The sequence below is a fragment of the Salvia miltiorrhiza genome, chromosome 5 (assembly GCF_028751815.1).
Source record: "Salvia miltiorrhiza cultivar Shanhuang (shh) chromosome 5, IMPLAD_Smil_shh, whole genome shotgun sequence".
NCBI lineage: Eukaryota > Viridiplantae > Streptophyta > Magnoliopsida > Lamiales > Lamiaceae > Salvia > Salvia miltiorrhiza.
In genome coordinates this window covers 4,916,582-4,931,492 of record NC_080391.1, presented here as the reverse complement: position 1 = coordinate 4,931,492, position 14,911 = coordinate 4,916,582, and the positions used below count along the sequence as shown (strand labels likewise).

The window sequence follows — 14,911 nt, the reverse complement described above, 5'->3', positions numbered from 1 at the left end:
ATACTGAAACTCTTTTATTAAATATGCAACAATATTTTTTAGAGTTAATATACTACTATACTGTAGCTCATTTTATATAGCAAAACAAAAAAAATATTATTCATGAAGATAAAAATTTAAAAATAATACTCCCTCCGTCCCAACTTTTAGTATCTAATTTTCCTTTTTTGGTCGTCCATTTTTATTTTTGGTAAAAGTAGGTGGGGCCCTTACTCCACTTTAATTATTTTAACTCTCACATAAAATGTGAGACCCTTATTCCACTCACAACACATCAATCACTTTATTAAAACTCGTGCCGTTCTCAACTGGATACCAAAAGCCGGGACGGAGGGAGTAACATTTTTTTATCATAAATTCATTGATTTACCCTTAATAAATTGTTTAAAAAAAAATAATTCGGAAAAGAAAATATGACCTAGCTTAAACCCCCCACCCAAAAAAAAACATGATCAGCGCCGCGGCCATTTGGTACGACGCAAGCCCCCTTCCCCAAACAAAAAATTTCCCCAAGTTGTCGGCCTCTCCCACGGCCCATACCCGACCTCCCCAATTTCCCCAGCCGTCGTCTCTCTCTACCTCATAGTTCTTTTTCTCTCTTTCACTGCCTTGCGCGCTACCTCAATTCTCTAGCGCCACCATACCTCCCCGCCACCTTTCCACGATTATGACACATTTTTATCGTGCGAAATATATTGTTACACACTTTTATCTATTTACTCCAAAATATCTAATTATGCTATAATTCTATGAGTGTGGTTTTATAAATTCTAACACTTATCTTTTTGCTACCCATATATATTACCATTACTTTATAATTAACTAGAGCACTAATTAACTTATAATTAAAAAAGTTTTTATTTGCTCCAATTTGTCGATAAATATGTATATTTTTTAAAAATTTAGACATAACTTTGACGTCTTAATTGAAAGTCATACTCCCATCTCATTTGCTCCAATTTGTCGATAAATATGTATATATATTTTCGTGAAGTAAACGAATTTATAGTTCACATATAGTATTGTCCTTTTCAGAATACCTCATAATGTAGTGCTATTATTATATCATCATTTGTTGCTTCGTATTTGGATTCGAGGAAACAAAATCTAGATATACACTGTCCAGACCAGTTTCCACGTTACAACAATTCATACTCATTTTATTTTATGTCATACTGTGAGATTCATTTATTAGCTAATAAATTTGTATAAAAAATCGCAAGACACGTGTACTACATGTAGTGGTTTGGTCTCCCATATCTAAGATGGAAAAAAACATTTCAAAACCTACCTAAGTTAACGTCGCTACAAAAAAAAAAAAATTATTAATAACATGGGACTTAATAACTAATATTCGTATCATAAAAATTAATAATCTTTAAAAGTGTAACTATTAATGAGTACATCATCAAATATCATTAATTTTTGTGACACATATAATAGTTACGTGTCATTAGTAGATTTTCTTTTGTAGTGCCTGTAGAATGATTTTTCATTTACTTTCTCTAGCTTGCAATTCTTTTGAGATAATTTGCATTTCAATTTGTAAGTCTCCTAAATTCATTATTAAAAATCCGCTAAAAAAAAGGAACAGCCCTTCAATGTAATCATTGAAAAAGAAGAAATATAATTTGTTAGTCGCGTTTTAATCGTATATATATAGTATAGCGTTCAATTTCATCCTTTCTAGAAATTATCGTTCCTTTTCTATTTTCTTTTTAGAAGGGAAAGTACCATATAGTTATGTGACATTCATAGTGTTTCACAAGATTGAATAAATTAAAGAGTAAAGAATATTATGTTATGATATGCACAGATTAAACTCTTTCACGTCCATTATTCCAAATAAATACTTTATTGAAATCTAATCGAAACGTCATATATTAATGAATGAATTAAACTTTATATCCATTTTTGAATATTTAACTATTGTTACGTGTAGCAACCTCAAGATGTCCCACATCCCTTCTAGTTGACGTCAATATATTTATGCTAACCCAAAATCCTTCATACGTTTGCATCCCTCACCACAATTACCAAAAATTTATAATTCTCTCACCAAGTTTGCAAATTTTTGGAACACTGTTCTTTGTGTGTGTGTGTTTTGGAAAAACAGAAATGGGTGAGGCCTTTTTATGTTAGCAATGAATCTCCATTTTAATTTATAAATACATTAATTAGAATAGAAATATCCGTAGTTTATAGTATAAGTCCCGTACCCATTCCCAAAAGGCAAAAGATGGCAAGTTTTGGCGTGACAACATTACCACCCATGTGGAGTTGCATTAATAAAGAAGTTGCAAAGTTTTTAATGTCAAGTGGCAGCAGTGGTTGATGAGTTAAAACCATGATGTGTTTGGATTGAAATTGGCATATCGATCCATATATGTACATGTGTGGAAATTGGAATATGATGCTCCACTCCAATTCTCTACACGTGCAATTCTTGTACAAATCTAACCCTACTCAAATCTCTATATATGTATACATAACGTCCACTTCTCAGGTGATTTACAACAGACATACATATCGTATAATATAACTAATTAATGATCATGTCTACCTAGCATGTGAGTTCAAGATGTTAATTGAGTCAAGGAATTTAATGAAAAAGCCAAGTGAGAGTCTTATAAACTACTGCCCCCTCCGTCTCACTATTGTTGTCTCACTTATCATTTTGGGTTGTCCCATTATTATTGTCAACAATATACTCTTCAAAAGTTGTAGGTTTGACCACTTCCGTGCCCAAAAGTTATGGGACAACAATTGTGAGACGGAGGGAGTATTAATTAAATCAAATGTAAATATGATCGAACGCAATACCAGATTTATATCAATGGATGGCAACGTGATCTTATCTAATAAACTTGAAGAAGCCCCGCAATATCCAAATTCATAAAATAGATGAGATAGGAAATCGAAACACGTGAGATGGTGGTGGAGTTTTGATTTATATGTTCCACTGAGAATATAGTGATTAGGAAATCCACTAGCAACAGTTGCATCTTCTCAAATGCTCCCTTTTGGTGTTCCAATTTGTGTTTTGATTTGAACATTGAAGGATTGCGACGACTTAAAGGTCAAAGTCCTCATTTGATTGCCTCATCTTCTTTTCAAGGCAGTTTTCGGTCGTATTTGGAAACGTGAAAATGAATTTGTTAGTGGAGAGGACCCAAATCTGAGGTTTGTTTGGTTTAGGAGGTCCATCATATCTTACTAGGAAACCATACCCACACACAAACTTGCAAAAACACATTCGTCAGCGTAAAAATAATAAGCTACACATGCTAATTAAACTAGAATTAATAAATAAATTAAAACAGAACAAAAAAATAATGCACCAGCCGGGAATCGAACCCGGGTCTGTACCGTGGCAGGGTACTATTCTACCACTAGACCACTGGTGCTTGCTTGACAGCCTTACTCTACGTTTTTATATAATCTGTAGGTCTAGTCAACTATCCTTGCAATTATCAACTATTGCTAGTTTGCTACTACTCCCTCTGTCCCATTTGTATTGGGCCCCTTGCCATTTTGGACTGTCTCAATTGTATTAGCCTATTTTTTAAAATAGCAAAAATAAAGGCTCTTAAGTAGGTAAAAGTAAAACACTCCATCTACTTTAAATCATAAATAAAAGTTTTCTTAATTTTCGGACCCAAAAATAAGGGGCCAATACAAATGGGACGGAGAGAGTAATGGAATATTATCTCATCTTTTGTTTTTGAATCATCCAATTCTTAAACGTCATCATAATATTTTGGTAACCACTAATATACAACTATTTTATGTCTATCATATAGTGATACTTATAATACCCTATCTTCTACATGATGACTCAATTTGAAAAATTATCACAAATAATAAAATACTCCTTATGCAGTTCTGCTCATAGTAAGCGTGATCTTTTTTTCATTTTTGTTCATCCACAATAAATATAATCTTTCTACTTTTGGATATGTATTTATATTTGATGAGGACTAAATTGTGCATTTGCGTTGTGCTTAACAACGTTGAAATATTTCTCACAAACCATTTATTAATTACCTAACTATTTATTAATTACCTAACAAATCAATTTTGATGAAACTCTTTCTTAAAACTTACGTTCGTTCATCCACACCACACTTGTCGTGATCGAAGGAAGTATTAACTACTCCCTCTGTCCACGAAATGAGTACCCATTTGTGGACGGCACGGATTTTAAGAAATATATGGAGTGTAGTGTGAATGATTTAAGGGTCCCACTTTTTCAGTGTATTAATTAAAGATATGTGTGGGGTACACTTGCCAAAAAGGGAAATGGGTACTCATTTCGTGGACGGACGAAAAATGAAATATGGGTACTCATTTCGTGGACGGAGGGAGTATAAGATATCATCATATCATAATGAAGATATTCCAAATGTGGCTATTAGCATTATAGCATATGCTTTCAGCATAAACAACCCTTATTCATTTTATTTTTAAATTAAATAATACTCCCTCCGTCTCAACGAAAGCGGTACGCTTCTTTTCGGCACGAAATTTAAGGAGAATAAGATTGTAGTATAAAAGTGTGTAAAGGTGTGTTGGGCTCATTGTTTGTAGTGTAATATGTGTTGGGACGGCTCAAAAAGGAATACGCACCACTTTTATTGGGACGAAGGGAATACTTATTTTAGATTCTTCGAAACAAGAAAAAAAAATTATACAAGGGAGTCTTGCTTGACCACAAGAAGGGTTGGACATGAAACCTGCAAGTTAGCCCTATATTGATACAGCGTTAATTGTGTCGTCAAATGAGAGCAAATTCATCATCCTCATCGCCAGTTTCATCAGCCCAATCCACTTCAAATTTGCCAGCCGACTTCATCAGTTCAGTTAGGCCAGTTAGGTCTTCCAAATATGTAGGATGATTGATGGCTTCCAGTATGAAATCCAATCCTCTCTTCTCATACTCCTCCACAACCTGCACAATTTACAATTTTATTAATCAACAAATTACATGCCATATATTCAAATGAATCTGTAAATAAAAACAACACGGAACACTCACAGTGGAGCTACAAGCAGTGCAACTTGCAGAGGCGTGGCCGACGAGGATCATCTGAGAAAACTGGGAAAGAGAGCCTCGAATTTGATGGGGTAGGATACCGAGAGGTTGGTCACCGCCAGTATCAATTGTGCTAGCAAATTCAGCTTTGGCTGATATCCTGTGATGGTTATATAGAAAAGATAAGGTAAAACATAGAAAGGACTCATAAATAAAAGCTAGAAATTGTGCAGAACCATCGTACCCAAATGGATGATGTAGAATTCCTACGAGAAGCTCAACTGCGAGAGATGATGCAATAGGAGCAAGTCCTGGACGAGTGACGGTACATTGCTGGTCTAACGTACGATTGGAGGTTGACTGCAAAACAGACGAGAACAGTTAAGATTGTTTTCGCTGTAATAAAGAAAGAAAATATAGACGTGTGTGTGGGGGTGTGATATCTGAGACCAGTTGCTTCGATGATACTTACATCAACTGGAGCAACAACGTCGTTGCAAAAGTAACAGCCCAATCTCTGCCCCCTAATGTTGTCCTTAAGGGAGATGGTTGCGATGTCAGCAGATAAATCATTTACAGCTTCTGCTTTTATTTCATGAGAAGAACTTAAAGGACCAGCTCCATGGCGCATAACTAAAAAGCTATCAAACCCGAGAGCAGCAGTAATGGTGATCTACAATTAAAGCAAACAAGTTCATAAATCAGTAACCACATATAGTTCAATGGCTAACATAATACAGAATTTCAGATGACATTGATAATAGGACAAATGCAGTTATAGAAAAATCATTCTTGAGGAAGGAAAATGAAAGAGGATCGACCTTGTTGGCTTTGGCACAAAGAAGAGTTGGAAGCCACCTACTTTCTCGTGTATCAGTTAGCAAGAAAATTACATCATGCGAATCTATTAAATTATGCAAGTGTTTGCAGTCTTCAAGGACACTATTCTCTTCTTGGCTCGGTACAGGATGCCCAGGCATTGGAATAGCCAATACAACAGATTCTGCTTCCTGAAATATATAGCACAAGAAATAGTGTAAAGAAAAACACATTTCTTTATGTGAAGGAATTGATATCATTCACGTAATAGAAAAGATAACGCTACTTACCACTGCTGGATATATTCTAGTTAAACTTTTAACAGCTGCTATTGCCTTAAATTCACCACCATTCAGGCAATCATCGAAGGTATACAATGACTGGCGAAGTGGATTAGACATTGAAACTTTGCCGCTATCAACAAGCGTAATCTTCCGAACACCCCATGCCTGCAATAGTTATTATAATGTAAAAGGCAACTGAGGTTAACGCAGTATTGATTGATATACAGTATTTTGAAATCCATACCATAAGCATCCGAGCAACTTGGCATCCAAGTGTACCTGCACCTAAAAGAAGGCATCTTGTAGATGACAACACAGTGAGATTTAATGATGGCAGCTGACGCCATCTCATTAGCTTTAAGTTCAAATCGGCAGCTTCTACTGCTAACCTGTCAAGGTCCAAGTAAAACTAACAATTGGACACCATGATGAGGTTCTGGATTGTCAAGTAGTAGATCATGCAGAATACCTAGTTGGATCCATTGTCTTGGCGAGACTAATGCACCTTGATGCCTTTCTCCCTCTGTTATTAAGTTCCCAGCCAACAGCATTTGGCATGTTCTGATGATCTCTGAGTTCTAAATGAAGATGAAGGCACTCGAATGAGAATGCATCAAGAATGAAACTGCTGAAACAAGAGAGAGAGGTTTCAAAAGAGGTGGTATCCTATTCTGGTCGATCTACCTTGCGAATTTGATACTGATGCTTCTCCCACCAACGATGATTCCAGATCAGCCAAACCACGATTCTCACGATAGCAGAAAAACTGAACCTTAGGAAGACTCCATCTTCTGAAAATATACCATAAGAAGTTTCGAAGTGGCCAACCAGGATTATTTGGAAGATGGCAAGGGTCATAAAATCCAAACAGGACCTGCAAGGGATAGGACATGTGGTTTAATTATCTAGTGGTGATTAGTCATTCAGCTTCCTTCATACAAAAAGTTTGAATTTTAACACGTGTCCTTTTAATTTACATATGACAAACCTTATGGCCCTCCTTCTGACAGGCTTCAAACTCAGTCAGATGCCTAATAGTCGCAGCAGAATTTGAAGGAACGGATACCAGGAAGAAAGGAACATCTGTAGAAGACTTGACCTTTTAGCTGTGACTGTAGTGGAAGTAAGGAAAACTAACCAACAATTATTCAGGATGGTGTTCACCTGTTGTTGAGCACATATTGCGCCAATTATTACAAGCAGCCGTCACAGACTCCACCTACAAGCACAATGTTATCATATATATCAAATTTAATATCCCCAAAAGATAACTGTAATACCACAGCTTGATCACCTCTTCCGGAGTAAACCATTGAGTAGCCGGTTTAAGATTAACAACAGTTGCTGGAGGGTCAAGAACCAACGCAGGGAAAGCAAACCAATAATAAAAGCTCCATTTTTTCAAGTCAGCATATGAAATGACAAGGAATCTTGATAAAAGGCTGCAGTCCTCCTCGACTTTGCCAGATAAAATATCCTCCCATATCTGACATTTCACCAAAAAATTGAAATGAGAACATACCCAAATTCAAGTAGAGTTTTCATCATTAAGATCAGTTCAAACAAGTTATGAGTTGGCAGCAAAAACGAAAGCCCTAAACCCCAAGAAATTATGCATGAGGCGAGTCAAAAAGAAAAAACAATGGATTAAAACTAGACCTTTTTTGCTTCTGCTTTGAGTAGGCTTTGTTTGTCGAGAGCCTGGAACCCCTCCAATGTGTTTGTATTGTAAAGAATACCAGGGATAGGACATCTATTCCTGTTCCCATGACTTAATACAGGCTCAAATGATTGTTCATTAGACTCAGGAGGTAATGATTCCGTGAAAAGAGTTAAATGACTGGATACTTGTCGATGTGATGAAGGGGCATAGAAACCTGCCATGAGAGTTAAGATGGAATCTTAGATGTGAAAAATTCTGCAATTTTCAAATTATCTGCAGGTATGCCCTAATCTCTAGAAGTCAATTAGTTCAAAGTACTACAGCGCTTGCAAAAAATTATGTGCCTTCGTCAATTAGTTCAAAGTACTACTTCACAGAGCACCGTCAACTCTGTGAAGTACTATCATATGCAATTATGCATACTCTGTTTCATGTGTATGCCCAAAATATTTTGTATACACAGAGATTAACTGAAAGAAGGATAGACAAGCAGTAGCACCAAAGCAACAATAACATTACCTAAAAGTAATTAGTGATGCTGATGCGATTGAATTCTACAAATAACAACTCAAATTCTCAATGCAGTTTTAATGTCTGGAAGTGATAAATCAAATTCAAAACAAGCTTGAAAATTGCAAGCAATCATCGTGTAATATAAAGCGCACCAGTGATAGGAATTGGAGACTCGTCAATCCCAAGCTTGTTGAGCTTCAGTGATGATAATATGTGCCAAAAACCCTCGTCCACTGCACTTTGAAAAGGAGCAAATTGAAGAATCGATTCATTCCCTTTATCCACCGTACTAGACGACATGAAATCCTACACTTCTCCTTGCGTTGATAGATCAAATACTATTGATATATAAAATACTATTGATTTGATGGGTGGGGTAAAACTGTGCCGAATAAAGCTCGGCGACTTGCACAAGTACAGCCAAACCCCGCGAAAATTTTGAAGAAAATCGCAAAATTTTTGAAGATAATTAGGGCACACAATTGTGACTTATAGAGGTTCGGGAAGAAAGTTGGATTTGAAGTCTTACAGATATCTATCTTTCATGAACCCGATCCATGTGCTGTTTGAATACTTATTAAAGTTATTTTTTTTTAAAGATAAACACAGCACATTGCTTATAAAGAGTTGAAAAACAAAAACACAGACAAAAGACAGTTAAAGATTTGAAAAAACAAAAAAGACAGAGATTAAAAAGTGAACGTAGTGAATGCTGCCATTCCAAGATTCTAAAATTCATCAAATATTACATCAACTTCGACAAAATTCATAATCTTCTGAGATTCCAAAATGATGATGTATGCTTTTTTTCAAGTATAATGAAGTTAAGAACTGCCTGTATTTTTAGATGATCAAACATCCGATTGCCCCATACAAATGCAATTCATGAATTCGTAAGTTTTTTTTTTTTTGGGATATATAAATTCATAAGTTATCGAAGTAGCCACTTAATAAAATCAGAAAATTATTTACTTCTCCTCAGAAAGTATTAAAGTATTATTCCATCCATCCTATTTGATTTGACTCATATTTCTTTTTTGAATTGTCCCAATTAATTTAACTTATTTTTTTTTAGATAATTACCATTATGTATTAAATATAAGTTCATTTATCTTTATATTATAATCTTATTTTCCTAAATTGATTGGTAAAAAATAGGTTAAGTCTTCTGGACTTAAGGAAGTCTAATTTATGAGCAATCTTATTGTCACTTTTATGACTTTTATAAGACTATCATTATCGAACACAATGTGAAGATGTGATCCACTGCCACATAAGAAATTTAACTAAAAAAGAAAAAAATTCAAGGTCCAATCATAGATAGAGGTCAGTCAACCATGAAAAAATTGAGATCAACCATGATCTCTCTCCTTGTTTCTACTTACTAAGAGCATCCGCATTGGGGGTTCCTTGATAGTGTTTGTGTTATTGAGTAGGTAGTGCTGCATTGGGGTTCCTTGATATCCTACTTGATAATATTAGTTTTGATTTTATGTTTTTCATTTAAATTTTATTGCATAATTTAAATAGCATATTTTTGTAATAGTTAAATACTGGATTAAACATAAATTTAAAATTACTTAAAACATTAAAAAAAATACATAAAAATTTTAAAACACCTAAAAAAATACATAAAAATTTAAAAAACCTAAAACATCATTAAAATCACATTCCTTGATAGCCTAGGATAGACCACGACGCCTGAGCACGTCGGCGACCATGGACACGTGCAATGCACGTTGTGCGTCCGTCATGTGCGTCGTATCCGTGTTCAGGAGCTGCATATCGAGCTCCCTCTCCCGGATATCGTTCCTCCGCTGGTACTGGGCGGTGAATGCCCTCATCTGCGCGTCGTTCCTATCCAACCTCTCCACAATTTCTGGTGGAGGATCCGAGCTCGTATGCGACGCTGCTGCCTTCCCTTTCCCTTTCGCCGCCGCCTTCGCCGCCTTGTTGCCAATGGACCGGGCAGAAGAGATCTCCTCGCCCGACGCCGAGGTGGTAAAGCCGCCCTCCTCCGTAGTCTTTGTCCTCTTGGAGGCATGCACGTCTCCAAGGAGGTACATCGACTTGAACTTGGGATTGTTCCGGAGAACTCTCCACGCGTTCCAGAAATTGAAGGAGGCCCTATGTGGGCTTCGAGCCTTGAAGATGGTTTGGGCCTTTTCACGAATCATATCATCCGAATGACCGGACGGCCAATTGTTGCGCGTCTCCACCCAAACAGCTTCCCAGAGACGCACATCCGCGCTCACCCGGGACCAGTGTCCTTGAAGTTGCTTGATCTTAAGGTCGACGCCGAGGATGGGGTTCACACGTTCGCGGATCCGGCCCCAATATGACTCTCCCTTCTGATCCGTCCCACGGATCGAGTCGTTGGTCTCCTCCGCCCAAATTTGGACGATGAGATCCGTATGCTCGGGAGCATACGTATGACGGTACCTAGCGGCCTTGTCGTGCTTGATTTTGGTGGCCATTTCCTTCCTCCGGCCGCCTTTCTTTGGTGGGGAGACACTCTGCTGAGCACTGACCGGTTCCTCCTCGGGCGGGCTCTCCTCCAAGTTGATTCCTCCCATATCAGGATGATAATCGGAGGAGAGATCGGGGCACCAATTTGGATCGTAGAAAGGGTTGTGTGGATCCATGACGGAGAAAATTGTAGGAGAAGAAGAGGTGTGAAGAGAAGAAAATTGGAAAAGAAGACGTGTGAAGAGAAGAAGGTAGAAGGTGGGGTGTTTTAAAGAAGAGAAGAAGGAAAAAAAAAAATAATAATAATAATAATAATAATAATAATAATAATAATAATAATAATAATAATAATAATAATAATAATAATGAAAACGGTCGGTCAAAGGTGCGGAAACCGAGGAGTTGCAGTCAAAATTCGAATAAAATTCGAATTTTCGAATTTTCGAATTTTTTTTTTTTAATTGGGCGCGTGCATTGCACGCGCCATCTCCTCCGCCCTTTGAGCATACTCGATAACTTGAGGAGTCCTCGAGGAGCTCCACGTCGCATCGCCCTCCTCGACGCCCTCCCTCTCCTCGAGGAGCTCCTCGAGTACCCGCGATGCGGGTGCTCTAATGTGATAAAAACACTTTTATCCTTTTATTGGTCATCTAAAATTCATTTCAATATGTAGATAAAATTGTTATATATTTTATCTACTAATATTTTAAAAGAAACAAAAATTTATACTTCTTCATCTCAATAAATACACACAAATTTTTATTATATTCCAACACATCTTTAAATTCTTTCATTTTTTTCTACATGTAACATTAATTTAGATTTATCTATTTTTATATGATCGAGACAATAATTCTTACTTCAATAAAGAAATCGTTGTAGTTGGGTGGATGATTTTAGTGGTTGTAGTTCTATATTAAAAAAAATGGAAGGTGAAATTGTTGGAGTATAATTTAAGGTCGAGTGGCCAAAAATTGATCATAATGCATAAAAGCTACACAAAAAAATAATATTGGACCTATATTGGATTTAAATTACATGTGCCGCCTAAGAAAAAAAAAGAATAAACTTGTTTGTAGCTATAAATTGAGTGCAAATCCCATATATTTATATACATAAAAAAAAAAAAAATCATGCTATATTAGCTAGGTAACTGAAACAAGCTGTACTATGCCTCATAGTGGGCTTCAAATAGTTTTCAGTTGGAATAAAACACTACGAAACAATCATTTTACATGTTTAAAAATTCAAAAGGAACGAAAATAGAATTTTTTTTGGGCTTCAAATTAATTACCAGACAGCAGAAGAAGAAGTAGAAGAACGCGGAGCTCGTAATTTGCAGGTTGATTTGGTGCTGCACAAAAACTTCTCATACTCTGTGGTAAGCCCTTTTATTACTTTTACTATGCCACGCCTAAAATCTTATCAAGGATTTTGTTATTTCACCTACTGAAACCCTAAATTCGTAATTTCTTGAGATACTTTTCTGAAAATTGTTCAAGCAATCAGTGTCCACCTTGTTTACGGATCAACAGGATTGATGCTAGGTATTATGGAACCCTACCTTTTTTGTACATCTTTCTTCTACAACTCACTCGTCTTGAGATATATATTCAGATTTCTGGATTTTTTTTTCCTACTCTTTTTATGCTTTGCTGCTTTATTTTGTCCTGAACTGCAATGGGTGGGGAGACTTGAATTGATTAAATAGTTTTTCTTCTGAAAGCTATTTTATGCTAAACGAAAAAATTGTTGCTATCATGTTTCTGGTAGGTTGCAATGGAAGCAGCTCTTAATAACACTGCTTTAGGTTCTGATCCAAATCCCCCGGTTATATATCGCTGCAAGAAATGCCGTAGAATTGTTGCTACAGAGGAGCACATTGTTTCCCATGAACGCGGAAGAGGGCAAAAAAGCTTCAAATGGAAAAAGAGAAATGCTGACGATGACGTGCGGGTTCTTGAATGCTCCTCTATCTTTGTGGAGCCCATGAAATGGATGCAAACATGTTAGTACAACCTTAACCATCACATTCACTCTAAGATTGCCATAACTTTCTCATGAGTCAGAGAAATCCTTATTTATTTTGGCACTTTTGTGTGTGTGTTCGCAGTGGAAGAGGGTTGTGTGGGAGACAAGCTTCAATGCATTGGTTGCAAAGCTCGATTGGGTTCTTTCAATTGGGCAGGCATGCAGTGCAATTGTGGGGCGTGGATTAATCCTGCGTTTCAGCTGCACAAAAGTCGTTTAGATGAGTGCCGTACCTAATTTCTACCTTCATCTCATATATTTTGACAATGAGACGCCTAAGGCTATTTGTAAATGCGTCATGTTGTTAGTTCAGCTATTTGGAATGCTGAAATGTTACTTACTAGTTCACCACAAGGGTGTCTTGTGTGTGACGAGGATGTAGATTTATCCTCTTCTGAAATTTTGTTGGAGCTTTATAATATGGTGCTCTATACTTTTTTTAGTAGTCTAAGCTTCTTTCTTTGCTGTTCTAATTTCATTTTTCGAGTTCATCTTCATCATCATAAGATGTTGGCAGGATTGGTCTGAAGTTGCCGGAATATGATAGTGTGAATGCTTTTTGATCTTGCTGATATTCCAAACAGAGCTCTTTATTTGGTCTACTAACACAGGAAATTTGAAGAGGAGGAAGCATTCAAATGAAGATGAGAAACAAAGGGCCATCAAGAATCAGGGATAGTTAGACAAAGGTAGATCCGTTCACTGGCCCGTAGCAAATGCCTCGACCGGGAAAGTCTTGGTGATTCCAGCAAGGCTCTTGAAGTGAATCTTTCCGGTGGGTGGATCATCAACAGTTATCTGACCGACTGGAGGCCATAGAATCAGCTCCTTGGCCTTGACTCCCTTGAGCTTCTTGATTCGCTTCTTCTCCACGTAGCCCGTTATCTCCGTGTCGTAGCTCACGAGCTTGCTTATCATCTTGAAGTTGTGCTCCACCTTCTCCTTCTGCTGGATCCACATGTATCCACTGCTCCTCACGAACCCTACTTCGATCACATTAGACAGTGGGAGAAGGCCACCTGGCAGCTCGAACTCCTCGAGGAGGGCTGTGGCCAGTTTTAGCCCTTCTTCATGGCCTTGCTTCACTATTGCTCCTTCCTTTTCTGCCATTCTTGACAAAGGTACTTTGTTTAATATTTTAGCTGTCAGATTTGTGGGGTTTTGAAGTAGTTGCTTGATCAGAATTTATACATAAGATTGACCTATAAAAAACAAAAATGTAATGGAGAAACCAACGTGACGAGCTTTGTTTATATCACTTAATACTGTATATTTTTCGCAGTTTTGCACAACAATGCTGCTTGTCATTTTCATTCAACTGTGTGATCTTTCTCGATTATGGCTTCTACAGCATAATTTGAGACTCTGGGTTTTATTTCTCTTGCTTCTACATATGTGCTTACAATTGTGATCTTGATCCAGATTTTCAACAATTGGGATCATATATCGATCGGGAAATGGTGTTTAATTTACAGCAGAATTCCTATATAATATACTAGTTTTATATATTGTATTGTATTTTTTCTGTTCACAAAACTTGTGGTCTTTTTACTATTTTCGTCTATCCACAAAAATGACGGTGTTTTCATTTTTGTACACTTCCCTTAATATTTTAAACTCCATTCACATGCAATATTTTATTTAAAAATCTCAATCATTTAAACCACCAACTTTGTTGAGTTCCTTTTTTTCATTGAATTTTGATGGATCTTTTTGTCCACTTTATACACATCTCTTAGTCATTTATTAAAATTCATGCCCCAAATCACACCTGAATTTATATGGAGGGAGGGAGTACACCTACGGTAATAAAATAAAAGATTTTACTTATATTAGTTTGCAATAGATATACTAAATTAATAAAGTAAGATTTTATCATGCTTGTCTTCCCATACCATACTTTGATTTTGGGTATTTGGCCCATAAGTATTGGATTTCTTTATGAAGCGCAAGTGCTGGACTTGATCCAACTTAAATCGGGCTCACATATTATTTTAGAGGATAACGATAAATAAGAGGATAGAAATTCAAAACATAATTCTTTAACTATGATGGGAAGCTTTGTGATTTTTTTTAGAAGACCTAATGCGAGGCTTT

General features: G+C 36.6%; 3 protein-coding genes and 1 non-coding gene across 5 annotated transcripts; 1 reads left to right on the top strand and 3 right to left on the bottom strand.

The window, feature by feature from the left end:
• Nucleotides 1–3,336: 3,336 nt before the first annotated feature.
• TRNAG-GCC (transfer RNA glycine (anticodon GCC)) lies at nucleotides 3,337–3,407 on the bottom strand. Its single transcript has one exon. It is a non-coding gene; the product is annotated as a tRNA-Gly (tRNA).
• A 1,207-nt stretch (nucleotides 3,408–4,614) lies between these two features.
• Nucleotides 4,615–9,162, bottom strand: LOC130985365 (ubiquitin-like modifier-activating enzyme atg7). Its single transcript, XM_057908306.1, has 14 exons — nucleotides 8,467–9,162; nucleotides 7,798–8,015; nucleotides 7,433–7,624; nucleotides 7,303–7,357; nucleotides 7,127–7,221; nucleotides 6,823–7,012; nucleotides 6,608–6,716; nucleotides 6,383–6,527; nucleotides 6,145–6,303; nucleotides 5,857–6,045; nucleotides 5,508–5,708; nucleotides 5,280–5,395; nucleotides 5,039–5,195; nucleotides 4,615–4,951 (listed from the first exon to the last, which is right to left on the bottom strand). Exons 1-14 carry the CDS (start codon nucleotides 8,612–8,614, stop codon nucleotides 4,778–4,780), a joined length of 2,148 nt encoding a protein of 715 aa, XP_057764289.1. The 5' UTR covers nucleotides 8,615–9,162; the 3' UTR covers nucleotides 4,615–4,777.
• A 2,785-nt stretch (nucleotides 9,163–11,947) lies between these two features.
• Nucleotides 11,948–13,287, top strand: LOC130985364 (probable inactive dual specificity protein phosphatase-like At4g18593). 2 transcript variants are annotated; one of them, XM_057908305.1, is made up of 3 exons: nucleotides 11,948–12,125; nucleotides 12,557–12,791; nucleotides 12,897–13,287. In XM_057908305.1, the coding sequence occupies exons 2-3, from the start codon at nucleotides 12,563–12,565 to the stop codon at nucleotides 13,049–13,051; spliced, it is 384 nt and encodes a 127-aa protein (XP_057764288.1). In that variant the 5' UTR covers nucleotides 11,948–12,125; nucleotides 12,557–12,562; the 3' UTR covers nucleotides 13,052–13,287. The 2 variants fall into 2 exon arrangements, with proteins under 2 accessions (XP_057764288.1, XP_057764287.1); XM_057908304.1 differs by having other exon boundaries at nucleotides 11,952–12,164.
• Nucleotides 13,288–13,513: 226 nt separating this feature from the next.
• On the bottom strand, nucleotides 13,514–13,924 carry LOC131025449 (uncharacterized). The gene has a single exon (XM_057955238.1). It carries the CDS (start codon nucleotides 13,922–13,924, stop codon nucleotides 13,514–13,516), a length of 411 nt encoding a protein of 136 aa, XP_057811221.1.
• Between the last annotated feature and the right edge of the window lie 987 nt (nucleotides 13,925–14,911).

Bases quoted from the DNA above. Each gene is read 5' to 3' on its own strand.
- LOC130985365 (XM_057908306.1), bottom strand. From the start codon at position 8,614: ATGTCGTCTAGTACGGTGGATAAAGGGAATGAATCGATTCTTCAATTT. The intron at 8,016-8,466 runs GTGCGCTTTATA...CTCTCATGGCAG, and splicing joins GTCTCCAATTCCTATCACTG to GTTTCTATGCCCCTTCATCA. The intron at 5,396-5,507 runs GTAAGTATCATC...TCTGTTTTGCAG, and splicing joins ACGTTGTTGCTCCAGTTGAT to TCAACCTCCAATCGTACGTT.
- LOC130985364 (XM_057908305.1), top strand. From the start codon at position 12,563: ATGGAAGCAGCTCTTAATAACACTGCTTTAGGTTCTGATCCAAATCCC. The intron at 12,792-12,896 runs GTTAGTACAACC...GTGTGTTCGCAG, and splicing joins CATGAAATGGATGCAAACAT to TGGAAGAGGGTTGTGTGGGA.
- LOC131025449 (XM_057955238.1), bottom strand. From the start codon at position 13,924: ATGGCAGAAAAGGAAGGAGCAATAGTGAAGCAAGGCCATGAAGAAGGG.